At 40.0% G+C, this 17,965-nt stretch overlaps 1 protein-coding gene across 2 annotated transcripts in view; it reads left to right on the top strand.

Moving 5' to 3' along the window:
- The window catches only part of LOC108305659 (phosphatase and actin regulator 2-like), a 239,032-nt gene that overhangs the window by 173,424 nt on the left and 47,643 nt on the right, over positions 1-17,965 (top strand). For both annotated transcript variants that reach the window (XM_017530385.2, XM_017530386.2), the window contains exon 2: positions 12,826-12,993. In XM_017530385.2, coding sequence (XP_017385874.1) covers positions 12,826-12,993 — 168 coding nt within the window. The remainder of the gene's footprint in view (positions 1-12,825; positions 12,994-17,965) is intronic.

Here is a 17,965-nt window from a genome sequence, read left to right as displayed (position 1 = left end):
TGAAGTTTTGCTCTTGTTGCCCAGGCTGGGGTGCAGTGGTATGATCTTGGCTCACCACAACCTCTGCTTCCCGGGTTCAAGCAATTCTCCTGCCTCAGCCTCCCGAATAGCTGGGATTACAGGCATATGCCACCATGCCTAGCTAATTTTTTGTATTTTTTTTTTTTTAGTAGAGACAGGGTTTCTCCATTTTGGTGAGGCTGGTCTTGAACTCCCGACCTCATGATTCGCCCACCTCAGTCTCCATAAGTGCTGGGATTACAGGCGTGATCCCCACACCTGACCATTACCACACTTTTCTACGGCCTCATTATTTTTGCAGATATCTCCTTCCTCCTCTCCCTTGGATTGTCTGAACCCTGTGTCTCCTTGACAACACCACTGCCCTGGTAATTCTCTTTAATGGAGGCTCTGTTGTCCTTTACCTCTCATATCACAGGTGACATTGACATGGCATCAACTTCCCAGTGCTATTGCCTGCTTGTTTTGCTTCCGGTCTTGTGCTTGCCTTCACTTGAGGTACATGCCATCTGCTGAGCTTCCCTTCACATGTCTTTGGTGCTGTCATCTCCTGACTTTCTGGTCATTTCCTCCTATTCACCGGATGAAGTTCAGACTCTCCCCCTTCACCCCGTATCTTGCTATGACCTGAAGGAATTCAGTCCCCATGCAGTCCCTGCGTAGCTGGTCTGACATCCTGGCTGGTGCAACTCTACAGCCCATCTCTCTTGCATCTTCAACACCTCATCACCCAGGACTCCTTCTCCTCAGCCCATAAGCCTGCTGGAGTGTCCTTCACACTTTATGAATTTAAAACAAACAGCAAACAAAACCTTTTTCTTTACTTGTTCATTCTCAGTGCCACAGAAGTTCAAAGTTCTTTATTGTGCAAAACCCACTTGCTCCTAAATGTAATTATTCCCTAGGAGTTTACCCCTGGTCCTCAACAGCTGCTTTTGTTTGGAAGACTCCACCAAATAACTTCAACTCCAGCTTCTTGTTAGAGTGCCAGTAATGTGTTTCTGACTGTCTGTTGGACATCTTCCCTTGAATGTTCTGCCAGCCCCTGAGGTTCGTGGTCTCTAAACACAAGCTAAAGGTCTCTCCTCCAAATCTTCTCTCTTCTTGACATCCTGCCACGCTCTTGTAGAGGTTCAGGCCATGGAGTTCTCTTGACTTCTCCAGGCAATTCCTCAGACTCTTCTTTCTCTGCAATGGCCCTTGGATAATCCATCATTTCTAGTCCCTTTTCACCCCTTCTCTCCAAGTTCAGATGCCTGGGTTGCTGCAGTCATCTCTTAACTGAGCTATAAGGACATAAATCTGGGAGCCTTGGGGACTCCATATGACTAATTGACATAAATTCTTTTCCATGTGCTCTATCTCCCAGTATTCTGTTTTCCATAGTGTACATCTGCATGTTTCACATCTGCCTTGGCAAGATTGTCTTGGATGCTATATGTGGCCACGGTCTCTCCACAGATCCCAGCCTTGGGGATTCTGTAGGACGACCGGGAGGCTCTTGGACATAGACACAGCATTAGTCACATTATACATATAGATTCTCAGGGCTCTTATTTATCCCTCAGCCTTTTGACTTAAAGATATTGGTCTAGATTTAATGTGTTATTTTAATAATATTTTGTTACATTCATCCTTTATGGGAAATTTTTTCATAATTTTGTCTGAAGCAAAATTTAGCCCCTTACTTAAAAGCTGTGTTATTTCAGCCAGGTGCGGTGGCTCACGCCTATAATCCAGACACTTTGAGAGGCTGAGGCAGGCAGATCACCTGAGGTTAAGAGTTTGAGACCAGCCTGGCCAACATAGTGAAACCTCATCTAAACTAAAAATACAAAAATAAAAATTAGCATGGCGTGGTGGCGTGCACTTGTAATCACACCTACTCGGGAGGCTAAGGCAGGAGAATCACTTGAACCAGGAGGCAGAGGTTGCAGTGAGCTGAGATCTTGCTACTGCACTTCAGCCTGGGTGATAGAACAAGAGTCCATAGGCGATTGGGAGCAATGGGGTGGGGGCGACATGGGGGGCTAGAGAAGAACTGTGATATTTCAGCAGATTTTATTTTACAAATTATATGTAAGGTCTACCAGCTTCTCCACTAAAGTTCTGTCCTCACACACATTCCCAGCATGAACAGGGTGATCATTATCCTAACATGGATGAGGTGAAATTCTCTCGCTGGACAGATTGTCCATTGGGGATATATCAGCGTTTTCTTCCTTTTCACAAACACAGCACATACTCTACACACCACGACCTGCTCCACTCCAGACTCTGGGAGTTATTGTAGATGACCAGCATCTACAGGGAGCAAGACAGGTTGTTGGTTGATTCCTGTCGTGTTTTTTCCTCTCTGTAGCAAACATTTTGCTATTCCGAGCAGTCATTGTATCTGTTCATAGAGACAACCCTTCCCTTATAGTGATAACAGTAGCATTCAAAATGTAAAATGCTTTTTTTTACATTAAAATGAATTTTCCATGAGCAAAGTGGCCCTTTGCCTACTCAATCAGAATTTCTGTAAACCCCAAATAAGAGCGACTTTATTTAATCTGTTAAATATCCTGTAGCAAGTCTAGGGGATGTTGTTCATGTCAGTGAATCAGGATGTCATGCAGCTGCACAAACATACTGGTTCTGCAGGCCTGCTGGCCACAAGTTTCAACTCTGGAATTCTCTGTCAGTGCTTGCAGGCAGATGGAAGTCTTTAGTAGCTTTTCCCTCTGGGAGTTTAAAAATAATGTCTGCCTCTGTTAAAAAAAAAACAAGTTTAAAAATTGATCGTATCAAACTTCTAAAATTAATATTATGATAAATAAGGATTCTGTACAGTCAAATTACTAGAGTCAGTATAAAGGAAAGAGTTCACTCTGCCTGCAGCCAGCATGAAATTAACTGTGATGACACTGGGCATTGTTTTAGACAGCAAAGCAACACCTGCCCTTACTCCTTGGAATAGCCCAATACGTGGTTGGGGGTAGAATTGAGTTATTGCTCATTAGGGTTTGTCTCTTGACTTCTCTCAAAATAGAGATCCACTCCCACCCACTACCCTCCTCCCCATTTTTGTACAGGCAATACTTGAGGGGTAAACTTTCTAAGTTTAAATCCTGCTTACCAGCTGTGTGATCTTGCTAGTTGCTTGGTCTCTCTCAGCCTCAGCTTCCTCATCTATAAAATGGGAATACTAATAGTAACAACTTCTCAGGATTGTGGTGATGATGAAAGAGGCAGTGTGTATAAAGCACTTAGAACAGGTTTTTTTTTTTTAGCTTAATAAAATATCAAGTAATAGAATAGTCCTTACCTACAAGACTGATAATCAGCACAAAGCAATATGAAGTCATAGAATTTTTAAAGTTGGAAAGGAGCCCAGAGATCATTTAACCTAGTCTCCTAATTTCAACCATGAGAAATTGGGGTCCTTGCTCAAGGTCACAGGGCTGATTAAGTAGCAGAGTTGGGACAAGAATCCAACTCTCTTCTTGGCTTACAGTTCACCATCCCAGTTGGGTGGTCAAAACCCAGAACAGTAACGTAGATTTATTGCTTGTCCTGATTGTGCAATGTCTTCTTTGCTTTTTTTTTTTTTCCCCTCACAAATCGTCTTACTGGTATTTTAGAGCTACTAGGAGCTAAACTAGTATGATAGCTGCACTCATGGCTAGTTCACCATGAGCGTAGCTATCGTATGCCAATGGAGACAGCCTGGTATAGTGAGAAATAAGCCTGAATCAGCAATCAGGTGACCTAAACTCTTGTCTCTGTCACTAGTTAACAATTTGGGAAGCCGGACAGCCTTCCTGGGTCCCAGTTTCCTTATATATAGGGCTTTACTATCTAGCATAATGCGAAAGTACTAAACGTAAGTTTGTCCCATGGTAGATAACGCTGTGTAACCCAGTGCTTTTATAAATTACATTACTCAGAACTGCTGAGTGCTCTACTATGCATTGTAAGAATATATATACAACTGTCTTTTTTTACAGAAAATAAACTACTTCTCTACCTTTAATCTTGCTTTGGTGAAATTCTAATTTATTGTGGCTTCTGGGCAACTTCAAAAGATGGTAGAGAGGTAGATTAGCTTTCCTGGAAACGAAGTAAGGGAAAAGGATATTATTTACGTTTTCCAGATAGATGTAATGATAGCTTTTCTCAAAAAAGGAGATGTTCATAAAACTCATCATTGTCAAGTACTCTATCATCTATGGTCTTGCTAAGTGAGCATGTTTTGATTTTGTAACTAGGTAGCTTTGTTTTGAAATGCTCACGTACTAAAATTAAGTTCCGTAAATGAATCTCACAGACATTCAGTGAAAGAAATACAAAAAACTATATTATGTGATTCCACTAAGTTAAAGCTCAAGAACATGTAAAACAGGCCAGGCACTGTGGCTCACACCTGTAATGCCAGCACTTTGAGAGACCGAGGCAGGTGGATCACTTGAGTCCAGGAGTTTGAGACCAGCCTGGACAACATGGCTAAACCCTGTCTCTACAAAAAATAACAAAAAAATTACTTAAAAAAAAAAGAATAGGTAAGACAAATCAGTGCTGCTAGAAGTCAAAATAGTGGTTATCTGGGAGAATAGAGGTTAGAGGGTGGCTATTGATTTGGAAGAAGCATAAGGAGACCTTCTGGGGCTTTGAAATGATTGATACTTTGGTCTGAATTGTGATTGTAAGTGCAATATAATTTACATTCTGTCTGTATACCTCAAAAATCTTTTTGGAAAATCTCCATAGTATTAATTTTAATGACAGTGAGAACTACTGATTTTATCCCGACTCGCTTTAGATAACTTTGTGGCTTTTTTCAAGTGATGGGGGAATGGAAATTGGCAAATTGGGAGGCAAATATGAATAGCAGGGTTATTAGCAACCTTCCTCCAGGGGGACTAAAATGCTTTCATTACACTCTATTATGGTAACGTTTTCACATTCTATTCTTTTTCTTTAAACGTAATTTCTTGCTTACATTCTGTTCTTTTACTCTTGGGGATTTAAAAAAATGATGGCTAAATAATTTTTAAAATATTTTAGCCATGATTATTACCTTAATGCTGATTATTTTTAAAGGAACCATCAGCTGATGAAAAGCAATTTTCTTCTGAGATAAGATCTTTTCTAACTATAAAATTTTATTATTTTCAGATTTTTCAGTGAGGGAATACATTTATATATAGAAAGTTCAAAAATAATCTAGTTCCCTTAAAAATTTTTATATTTAACCATTTCACATGTTCAAGGCCATGACTATAAATCTGTTTTTATTTTTTCCCATGTGTGTGTGTCATGTGTCTATGATAAACACAGCACTGATAATGGGAAAATTTTTCTTGGCATTACTTTAAAAGGTCAACTAGCCTTGATTTGCTCACTTCATAAGTCCATCATGGGTGTGTGTGTGTGTGTGTGTGTGTGTGTGTGTTGGGGGGATATTTGGAATCTCTTCTCTCCATAAGGTTGCACAGTAACTGTGGATGAATACTTCCTGATGTGTCCTGGAGCTGGGCCCAGTGTCTACCATTTTGCAAGATATTGAATACTACTTACCTTATCTGGATCCATCATGAGCTAAGAAGTGTTGAAACAGCAATTTAAATCTTCTCTTATAGAATACTGGGAATGGAAAGTATGAATAAAGGGAGATTTTTGGAGAGAAAGATGGTCAAGTCTGAAGCATATTACTTTCCAAAACTCCTTCAAGTGAAATCTTTACTGTAGGTAAAAGACAGTAGGCCCCGAGGCCTCTTCAAGCTGATTTCCTCACTCCTAAGAATCTCCTAAATCTTTATCTTCATTTATCTCCATGATAGCTAATGCCACATTCTAAAATATAAACTTGATTTTAGAATAGTTTTAGATTTGCAGAAAAGTTGAAAAAATGGTACAGGGAGATCTTATATTAGCATAATACATTTGTTACAAAAACAAGGAACAAACACTGGTATTATTCCTGTTAACTAAACTCCACAGTTCATTCGGATTTCAGTAGTTTTTCCCTGATGTCCTCTTTTTCTGTTCCCGGGTTCATTCAGGATGCCATGTTACATGTAGCGGTAGTGTCTCCTTAGGCTCCTCTGGTCGGACGGTTTCTCAGACCTTCCTTGTTTTGAATGACCCTCCCTGACAGTTTTTGTTCTGTTTTGTTTTTGAGACAAGTCTTGTTCTGTAGCCCAGGCTGGAGTGCAGTGGTGCAATCTTGGCTCACTGCAGCCTCCACTTGCTGGGTTCAAGCGATTCTCCTGCCTCAGCCTCCCAAGTAGCTGGAATTATAGGCACCTGCCACCAAGCCTGGCTAATTTTTGTATTTTTAGTAGAAGCGGGTTTTCACCATGTTGGCAAGGCTGGTCTCGAACTCCTGATCTTGTGTGCTTTGCCTGCCTCAGACTCCCGAAGTGCTGGGATTACAGATGTGAGCCACTGCACCCAGCCAGACCTTGACAGTTTTGAGATACCTGGTATTTTGGAAGTGTTTCTCAATTTAGTTTTGCCTGATGTTTTCCTTGTGGTTACCACAGCATTGTGGGTCCTGAAGTACCATTCTCCTTATATCATAACAAGAATATATACCGTCAGCACAACTTATCACTGACGATGTTAACAACCACCTGGCTAAGGTCATGTTTGTCAGCATCTTCACCGTAAAGCCACTCCTTTCTCCCCTCTTCCAATATTGCACTCTTTGGAAAAAAGTCACTATGGATAGCCCACATTTAAGCAGTCAGGAGTTAAACTCCACTTTCTTGAGAGGAGGATATGTATATAAATTATTTGAAATTCCATAAGGATTTATCTCTTCTCCCACATTCATTTATTCATTCAATATTTATCTATGTGAGTGTGGATTTGTGGATGTTAATTTTATACTTTGGGTTATAATTTAATACTATATTTTTACTTTGTTGCTGAGATTATTCCAGCTTTGGCCTTTGGAAACTCTTGAGTGGGCTCCTGTGTTCCTTTAACCTACCCACTCCCATCGGTTTGCTTTTTGAGCACTTTCTGGCACTACAAGATGTTGCAGAGCTCATCTAGAGTCTTCCATGCCCCAGCTCTAAAAGCAGCCTTTTCTGTAAGAAAGTGGGGTTTGTCTATTGTAGAATGCTATTAGAAACCAAGATCTGAGTGCTGGGGGTGCTCATTGCTACTGGGGTGTTATTGCTTTTAGGTCTTCTGAGAGGACAGAGCCAGCAAATACACGTGTGTAAACAAATCCATGCATGTATACATATCTATAATTCATCTACTTATCTATCTGTCTACCTGACCAAACATAGGTTCATGCAGATGTCTCCAACTCTAATCAGGGCTGCATGGATCATTCTAGCTTTACTCTATTGCTTATCTGTATCCTGTCTCTCCAGTAGCAAAAACCTGGCTTCATCTGCCATTCATGCATTTACTTGTTTGATCCCAATATACATGTTCCACAGTTTCAGAATTTTTAACCTGCACCTTGTGTGATGCCACACATTTTTATTCTTCTGTTCATTTTCTCTTCCTCTCCACTTGCCATTTATCTTACCTTTAAAAGGAAGAGATTTGACCCAACCTGCTGTAAACTCTTATTAGCAAGAGAGTAAGGAACTCCTTTAGACAATGGAGGGAAGGAAGGCTAGCCACTTGGCTGCCTTAGAAACCATGATCCAAGCTCACCTGTGATGGCTTATACCAACAGTTTACCCTGACCTTATCACTGGTTTATACCATCAGGTCACCCTAACAGAAGTGTGTTGCTTCTGTTCCCAGATATTGTACATACACCCTTGTGTAATGATAGCATATATCCTAAGTTATTGTTTCAGTTGAGAGAGAGAGAAAGAGACCTCATGTAAATGTAGGAAATAAAGTTAAATCTTCCCTAAGCACTGTTCTGATTTTTCTTTGCCATATGTTCTGTGGCTTTTAAAGGGGAAAGTGACAGAATTATAATAGAAATATAAAAACTGTAATAGAAATAAAAATATACAAAGATAATCTTAATATCGTATAAGCATAATAAAGCACACACACACAAAAAAAAACCAAAGCCTGGAAACAATATTTTAAGGAAATAAAGTTTGATATGCTTGTTTTTTTTTTAATTTTCTTAAAGCATACACAGCAGAGTGTTATCAAAGCATTATTTACCACACATGATTTCTCCTAGCTATTTTTGCTATGATTAGACTTCAAAAATGCATTCTCATTGACCTTCAGATATTTAAGGATATTTGGAAAAAAGTTGAGAACATGCTTTTTTGCCACCTACTTTTTTTCACAGAGTGGCTGTCAGTTTGTACGAAATTAGTACCAGGAGTTCTTTTACAGAGATTCTTTTCTAAATGGTCTTTCAGTTACAACATTTGTGAGTTGGAATACTATGCCACATTTGTCTCAGTTCCTCAGTGCCTGAAATAATTGTGTGTGGTGAAAAATGGATATCTAAAATATCATAACTATTAAATAGTATAAAAATACAACAAACTCCATTAAGTAGATTTGATTTTTCTAAGAATCCCTATCATTCAAATCCCTTTCTCAAATCTCAAAGGGAAGACTGTTCAATCCTACAGTTTATTTCATATGTGTATTAGTCTGTTCTTGCACTGCTATAAAGAAATACCAGAGACTGGGTAATTTATGTAGAAAAGAGGTTTAATTGGCTCATAGTTCTGAAGGCTAGCTTCTGCTTAACTTCTGGGAGGGCCTCAGGAAACTTACAATCATGGCACAAGGTGAAGGGGAAGCAGGCATGTCTTACATGGCTTTAGCAGGAGGAAGAGAGAAGGGGAGGTGCTACACACTTGTAGACAACTGGAATTCGTGTGATCTCACTCATTATACAGTATGAAGAGGGGATGGTGCTGAACAATTGATGAGAACTCCGCCACCATGATCCGATCACCTCCCACCAGGCCCCACCTTCAACACTGAGGTTTACAATTTGACATGGGATTTGGGTGGGGATACATATCTAAACCCTATCAATATGATAATTACTAGCCTCATTCATTTTTGGCTTATATGGTCACATTTGCAGTGGGACTGCCTGATTGATACATCTCTGTTTAAATAAAAAATGAAATCTGCATGTATTTTCTGATTTCTTAGCAATTGGTGGGTGTGGGGAAATCCTGTTAGGTATGGGCTTGTTTCAGTGGGAAGATAGACTGACCTGTGTCATTTTAGGTGTCTACATTTGATTAGCTAATGACTGTATTTCAAAATATGCCATATTTTAAAATGTAGAACTCAAGTGTGAAAAAGGTTAAGTTCTGATGAATGACAGATTACTCTTAGTAACATAAAAGTGAATCAAATTTAACATTGAAAACAATCAGGAAATTTTGCCTTTCATCTGGGATTTACCTGGCAATTTGTTCTTATCTGCATGTAAATGCAAAATTCACCAGACATATTGTGAAATAATTTATGGAAAGTTTCAAATGGATTTTAATGGAAAACTGATCCACAAGAAAAATTATAGAAATATCAATAGCAGCATCAGTGTCCTAAGTATCTAAAGAAAAGAAAAGGGTTAATATTCTGTCCATACTATTCAAATGCAGGTGATAGTTGTCTTCACATTCATGAGTTAAGAGAAGTACAATGGGACATCAGCCAACATATGATTTCTAATTGCAGGTGTGGTTTATGATAGGAGAAAAATAGGCTGCTCTTTATTGCTTCAGAGGGAAAACAGAATTCTTATGGAGCATCAGGGAACTGGATGTGTGGGTTGGGAGAGAAAGATCCCACTATATTGTAAGAAAGTGAAAACTAGGCATGTAGCCACAGAGACTAATTTGAGATGGCATCTTTTGTTTCTATGTTCATAATAATCAGCCCTTTTATATTTTACAACATTTAAGTTGTACAAAATCAAACCCTTTCATGAGAGTTCAGCATAAAGTCTTCATGAAGAAGTAAAACCATACTCTCAGTTCCCCCTGGGTTTGCCCTCTGGTTCAAGGAGGGAAGTTGGACAGGAATAGAATTGAAGTAATAAATATTTTACTCTTTTACTCTGAGTTAGCTTCAGAATCAATCTGTCCCCTGTATTTCTACCTGTTGTGCTATGTCTGAAAGTAGGGTTAGGAACCGCTTTCAGAAGAATCAGCATAGGACTTGAATCTCCAATTTTCCCTGGTAATGCACAGTGTCTGCCTATCTCTGCCCAGATAGGACATGAAATTAGAGTAGACTTCACTAGTGGGAAGAATAGGATTTATTCATATTTGTTTGGAAGGAGAATTCATAAGGATTTAGGAATTGGCATCTCTGGATTGTCTTTTTTCATTCAGTTTGAGATTTTCCTGGTTCTTAGTGTGTCAAGTGATTTTTGATGGAAACTTGGACATTTTTGTGGTTATGTTGTGCAATTCTAGATCTTATTTGAAACACTCTGTTTTAATTGGCTCTGACTGACACCTCTGCAGCTGAGAAAGCAGTGGGTGCCACCTTATCATTGCTACATGGAGGTGAACATCCCAGTTCTCCACTTGTCCCCTGTTGACACGCTGCGTATGTGTGTGGGGTGTCCTTGTTACTATTGGACACAGGTAAAATTTCCAGATCCCCATGTGGTCTCCCTTGATACCACAGTTGGGGTAGTCTTGTTCCCAGTGTGCAGTGATTTTGCCACCTCTGTATTGAGGGGAAGGGGAGAAATATCCAGTTGTTGCTGGGTAGGAATGGATGTCAGGGCTTCCTACCATGGTCTCCACTGACACTGTAGAAGATGCTTCATTATTCAGCTGCCAGGCATAAAAGTGCTAGTTTCCTACTTGGTCTTCTCTGACACCACTCTCGTGGGGGTATTAGGGCTCTTTTTCAGAGCTTCATGAGGGTGGAGATCTAGTAACTCCATTCAGCCTTTGCTGGCATGAATGGTCACGGGCTCATCTATGGAGTTTGGCTGGAGTAGAGCAGTTATTGTCTGAAAGTTTCTTATGTTGCTACTCTGGCCCTTTCCTGGTTCTGTAGCTAGAGAGAGCAGACGTTTGTGGTCTCTGCCCATTGGTGTTTCTGGGTTGCTGGTTTCCATGCTTGTTGGCCTTTCCAGGTTTCTGACTTCTTTAACTACAAATCTGGGACATTTGAGGCAAAAAGAAAACCCAGAAACCTCACCACCGTGTTGTTTCTTGGGTTCTAAGGTCCCAGGCTGGTCTACCTTCTCTTCACCTTACAGAACTTTCTTACATTTATATGTAACATCCATGTTTTTTTTTTTTTTTTTTTTTTCTATTTAGCCAGAGGAATAAGAAAAAGTAAGTCTGGGCTGGGAGTGGTGGCTCACACCTGTAATCCCAGCACTTCAGGAGGCTGAGGCGGGTGGATCACTTGAGGTCAGGAGTTCGAGACCAGCCTGACCAATATGGTGAAACCCCGCCTCTAGTAAAAATACAAAAATTAATCAGACATGGTGGCATGTGCCTGTAGTCAGTCCCAGCTACAAGGGAGGCTGAGGCAGAAGAATTGCTTGAACCCAGGAGGCAGTGGTTGCAGTGAGCTGAGATCATGCCACTGCACTCCAGCCTGGGCGACAGAACGAGACTCCATTTCTAAAAGAAAAAGTAAGTCTGTTTTATCTTCTTGGAAGCAGCAGTCCTTGCTATTCAATTTTCATTTTTATTTGTTTTATTATTACCAATATTATATTAAGCCTTAAAAAATACAAAGAGTATCAAAGAATTTGTATCTCTCCATTTATTATTTTTGATGGACATCAGTACACTTCACCTCTAAACACTTCAGCATGCATATTATTAATGAGACTTCACTATCTGTTTATGTTTTTTAAGGTAAATTTTACATAAAGTGAAATACAAAAAATTATAAACACCATTTGATGAGTTTTGGGTAATCCAACCATTATTGAGATAATTTCCATCACTCCCATAAGTTCCCTCAAGTTCCTTCTCAGGTAATTTCTACCTCCTCACCCCAAGAAGAAACTACTGTTTTGATTTTTCTTTTTTCTTTTTTGGTCATAATTTCAAGTGCTATTTTATTGATGGCATAATATTATAGTTTATCCATTCTGGTCTGCTTCCAGTTCTTTGCCATTAAAATTTGATAGTTGGTGTAATGTAAGTCACTGCTCTTTTCCGTCAGCCTAGAACACAGTACAAGCAAGGCAACTTAAGATTTTGTGTGCGTCTTCTGGTTAATAAAATAGTGAAGGCATACAAAGACATGTTTTTGTCACACACGGTACCCAAATTTTCCACAAATTTCTTGTTGTTAGTGTAGTTACCAGTTTCTTTGAAACTCAAAACCTTTTTTGTAATAGAAGCAAAAGATAGTTTTAGCATTGTAAAAGTAGAATTTAGCTTCCTGGCACCAAATTTTATTTTGTGAAAGAGAAACCATGGTTTAAACTACACCATCACTGTAATATTCATTATGGAGAATGTCAGACTAGTCTCTGGAGGAACATCCTATTTCAGAAATACGTAGAATACTCTATTCCCGTACAAAATATTGATGTGGTTGTTGGAGATGGATTCAGCTGTGTCGCACAGGCACGTATTTGTCTGGCCCCATCTGTAATATAAGTAGTCTCTTGCTTCCAGTCTGTTTCCCCAAAATGATATTCTAAGTGGATTGTAATTTCTGATTGACTGATTTACTGATTGCTATGAGGGGAGTCCTACCAGCTGTGAAGTGGGACAAGTAAACCTTATGTGAGATTCCAATTAGAGTAAGCGTGCTTACCTTTAACAGCCCAGGAAGCAATCAATGATATTTTATTACAACCTTTTTTTTTTACAACGTTTCTCTGTCTATATATTTTCTTTTATACAGTTGATGGACTGGACAAAGCTTCTATAGCAAACTCAGATGGCCCCACAGCAGGTTCCCAAACACCTCCCTTCAAGAGGAAGGGGAAACTATCCACCATTGGTAAAATCTTTAAGCCTTGGAAATGGAGGAAAAAGAAGACCAGCGACAAATTTAGAGAAACCTCAGCAGGTATGAGTATCATAACTTGTTAGAAGACAGGATAAATTGTAAAGTGTTTTAAAAGGTAGAAAATTATATTTTACAGAGTGTTTTTTTCCCAGAAAAAATTAAGCCATATTTGAAATGAAATTATTTATTTTATGGATGAAACCAGAGTTCTGATTTGCCTTCTTTTTATAATGACCTTGACTTTCTAATATATTCTTAAAAATATATATAAATAAAATTTATATAAAAAATGCGTGGGCGAGGCAACAGAGTGAAATAGTAGAAAATGGTAAGTGGAAATGCTATTCATCAACATTGTGGTGGCAAGTATCCATTTTTATATACACATAATGTTACATGTATATTTAACTAGTTAGACTATACTATTTTTACTAATATATAAATATTTATTTAACTAGTTTATACTACTATATATGTCACATTATGTTTTATATTTATATTTATATGTAAATAACCATTTAACTAGTAGACTATACTACTATATATTTAACATTATGTTGCATATATAGTAGTATGGCCTTATTTGTTAATTAAGACTTTTTAAAACTGTCTTTTTTGATGTATTTATTCTTTAGGAAAGATTTAAGTGGCTATATGAAAGAAAAGTTTTGTTATATTCTTTAAATTTCCATCAAATCCTTAGGACAAATAAATGGTCTCTGTCTTAAAAGAGTAGAGGCATAACCCTGTTGATGTGAAAATGTTTGCCTGTTAATTTAGTTTGTAGATGTGTTAAACCTTAAGAGTTATATTGCTTAGTTCCTTTCATATGGACTCAAGGAGGAAGCTGGCTTTAAATCTAAGGCCAAAATTCAGCCCAACTGAAACAAGTACCAGCGTCGGTGTATTTTGTCTAAGATAGAAAAGTGTTTATTAGGTTCAGCGTTCCCCATGCTTACTGTCCAAAGTAATGCCTTCATCAGAGTCCCTCCACTGCACGACAGTCTAATATTGTTAGTAGAGGTACGGGGTCACAGAGCGTGTCTTATTGTTCTGTACTAAAATAAGAGCTAGGCTTTTGTTCCAGAGCTGTGACATGAAATTGAAAATGCTACACATAATGCAAGGATATGGAAGAGGGGCATCAAATCTCCCCAAAGAAAATTGTCTCAGATGCATTTACAGCTATATCGCTTATTTGAGCATTTCATATTTAACAAGAAATAATGACATGCTACCTGGAATTTGTTTCAAAATAATCCTACAGGAGGGTGAGGTTGGTAAGACTATAGATGAGGGAAGACTGACAATTAGGTTGTTTAAGCTGGGCAATGGGTCCATTGTGGTTATTACTTTTATTTTACTACTTACAGATATTGGAATTTTTCTGTAATGAAAAGATAGAGAAAGAAGAGAGGCTTGGCTTAGGGGAAAATAATGCTGGTTTGGTTATTGGGTCCTCTTCAGTACCTAAGTGGCATCCCGGGTTAGCAGTGAGAAGTGAGACGCAGAGTGCTGTGCCGTGTGAGGACACCTGGCTGGGCGACCTTGAACAAGTCAGATCGGCTTCGGGTTTCTCGCCTGCAAAATCGGGGAGTTGAATGTACTGAACTCGAAGGTGCCTTCGTTCCAGATTCTGTTGTTGGTCCTCAGGGATACCCTCGACTCCTTCCAGTCCCTGGCTGGGCATCTTGTTCTGTGTTTTTTGGTTGTGGACGGAACCTCACTGGCCTTCTTCAAGTGCCTCCCTCTCACATTTGCTTAAGCATTGGGAGAATCTGGCTCTTCACGTTACCAGCACTTCCCAAGGTGGGAGCAGGACTCCAGATGTAAGGTTCGAAGCCTAACATAAGGTACAGAATGGCGTATCATAGGTTAGTTTTTTCCACATTGGAGAAAGATGTCGTATCTAGAGGAAGACTGATTTATTCAGTTGATGCAAAAGTAATTGTGATTTTTGCCATTGCTTTTAGTGGCAAAAAACCACAATTACTTTTGCACCAACCTAATATTTGGATATAACCAAGAGAGTTATTTTCTTTAAAAAATTATCTCAAGCAGTGAAATGGAGCTGTTAGGATGTAAGGGCTGTCTGCTCTCTGGCAATCAATGAAGTACACCTTAGGCAAGACCCACAATATCTTGAGGTATAAAAGAAAGTTAATTTTTCCAAGAAAAGTAACTCTTCTACGTTTGTCCTTCTCTTAAACTCCTGGGTTGTTATTCACATGGATATGAATCTTATTGTGTTCTGCCGCACAGTGATAAACACCGCTTTTCCTAGTATGGGTTTCTGTTATAGGAAATCTTAATTGGTAGTAGACAGAATGTAACACTGTTTTATTAATGCATTGTAATAATATGTTTACTATTGTGGTGGGAGGTTAGAAGAGTCCCATTCGTGGCCTGTTTTGGTGGTCCCTGAGTCAGTTGTATTTTGGAATCTTCCTTCTACGTCCAAAGCACATCTTGCCCTAGAAGGCAGGCTGGGCTTATGCCCCAGCTCCCTGATCCCTGGCCTTATTTTAAATCAGAAAGTTTCCAGTATCTTCGGCTCTGATTTAGGCTATTCAGTGTCTGACTGTTGGATTCTAGAGCAGGAGAATAGGCCTCTTTTCCATCCACTTCCCCCAGCTACCCCTCTTCACTGCTTTTCTTCTCCTGCATGAGAGGTCCCACCTAAGCTCTAGGTTCTTCTATCCCTTCCCTATCTTTAGAACTCAAAATGGCATTTGTACGTTTTTTTCCTACACGATCGTTTTCCCCCATTTTGCTTTGGTTTGATTTGATTTGGTGGGAGGTGAGGATATAAACATCCTTCTTTTGGATTTTTATGTATGCTTGTGCCTCCCCAAAGCTAAGAGTACAAATGCCCTCTCTAAATAAACACAGTTGTTCCTCTGACTAATCATAGTGTCTTACCATCAAGACCAAACTTACTGAAAATCTAACCTATCTCTGCTGCTTCACTTTCATCCCACATTCTCATTCTTTTTCCCATTGCAATCTATCTCTGTGCCCTGTATTCACTAAGGTTACTCCAAGCCTCCTAATCTAGTGTCTAGACTAGTGGCATTCTCTTATTTTTATTCTTATGAATTATTTTCTCTTATTTTCATTCATTTCAACCTCTACAACATTTACTGTTACTGAATAGTCAGTCCTGCCTTAATTTCCAAAATACCTCTTCCTTAATTTACAAAAGCTACCCTTGTCTTGGTTGTCTTGGACTTCTCTTTCTCTCTTTTGCCTTCTCTCGTCCTCTTCTCATCACCTCTAACCTCCTGAGAGAAGGCTGCTGTGTACCTTAGCCCTTCTGTTGCTTTGAATATGACCTTCTTTCCCATACCCATATCCCTCAAACTGGCCCAGGCTCCAGCCATTGCCCACACATCTACCCAAGCACCTGATGGGTAGCACTCTCTGAAGACAGCATGTTAACTCAAAATCCATTCATACAGTCTATATGTATTTCCATGGAAAACATCCTAGCTGCCAGGCACTGTTCTGGAAGCCTGTTATTCTGCAGCCAATAAGCAAGTAAGGTTCCTGCCCTCATGGAGCTTTTATTCTAGACAGGTGAGGTACTAATAAATGCTATGACGGACACAGGGAGTGAAGGAAGAGGGAGTGGAAAAGTACTATGTACAGATGCATTCCAACAAAAACAGATCCCCTGTCAACCCCAGCTATCCTTGCTACTGTAGACACGGCTTCCTTTGGCATCCAGACTTTGAACCATGGAGTTCTTTGCCTCTTCTTTCTCTTACTGATATTCTACCTTCTATCAGCTCCTAAAACTTTTGATTTATTCCAAAGTCTTTAACATGAGCCAATCTTGCCAATCCCTGTTGTCTAGTCCTATCACCTAATGTCTCCGTTAGTGCAATGTAGCCTTTTTCTATGCTTATTTGTAGCTACCTATGAGATCTGTAGATCACTAGAGAAGACAGGGAGACTCAGGGTTCCAGCAGCAAGCCTACCTGCAAGGGGAACCTGACCCAGCTGCGGAGGCTGACAGAGGAGATTTGGGATGTCACGGGCTGTCAGGAGCCCCAGAGTGACCACGGTAATGACTTTACGAGTATCAAGCCAGGAAAACAGAGCAATGAATACTTCACCACAAAATGGCACAAGTTCCAACAGGTAGGGTAAGTCTCAGAGCATCCAGGTGAGCAATATTAAAAAATTCAGGAAGGCCTCTGTAACCAGGGTGTTCTTTTCTCAGGTAGGAGTATTTAGGTGGGGCAGATGGTGTCTAGCAGGGGAATCAGAAAGACTTGAACAGGACCCTGGTCACACAGGCTGGAGTGCAGTGGTGACATCACAGCCCACTGCAGCCTCAGTCTCCCAGCTCCAAGCAAGCCTTCCACCTCAACCTCCTGAGCAGCTAGGACCACGGGCACATGCCACAATGCCCAGCTAATTTTTGTACTTTTGTATTGTACTTTTAGTAGAGATGGGATTTTGCCATATTGCCCAGGCTGATCTCAAACCCCTGTGCTCAAGTAATCTGCCTGCCTCAGCTTCCCAAAGTGCTGGGGGTACAGGCGTGAGCCACTGTGCTCTGTCTTTGGTTCTATCCTTTTTCAAAGAACAAGGGAATAGAGCTGATAACTAAGACAGGAACTTACCAAAGGACTCAGGACAGAAACTTGCTATATAAAGTGGAACACAGGGAATGGATTTGGAGGAGGAATCTTTTAAGATCCTAAGCCTGTGGTGCTGGAGCTGCTGTTGCTAGAATGACATAGCCCAGGAGCTGGGTGAGCAGGGAGAGGAGAGCTTGCTCTGGTCGGCAGCAGTGGCCCAACATGGTGGATCTGGGGACATAGGTGGGCAGAGCACCCGTTTCCCCTCTTGTCCCTCCAGATCGTCTTGGATGCCACCATCAGGAAACATTCCTCAGATGGGACTTTGCTCCTGTCACTTCTTGCTAAAAAGTGTGACTGGGTCTGCATGGTTTCTTCAGTGAAATCCGGACACCTCAGCTCTTCTCAGTTTAACCCAAACTGGCCTGGACTTTTCTCCT

Source organism: Cebus imitator, unplaced genomic scaffold, assembly GCF_001604975.1.
Source record: "Cebus imitator isolate Cc_AM_T3 unplaced genomic scaffold, Cebus_imitator-1.0 Scaffold65, whole genome shotgun sequence".
NCBI lineage: Eukaryota > Metazoa > Chordata > Mammalia > Primates > Cebidae > Cebus > Cebus imitator.
This window is presented reverse-complemented; position numbering and strand designations above follow the sequence as displayed.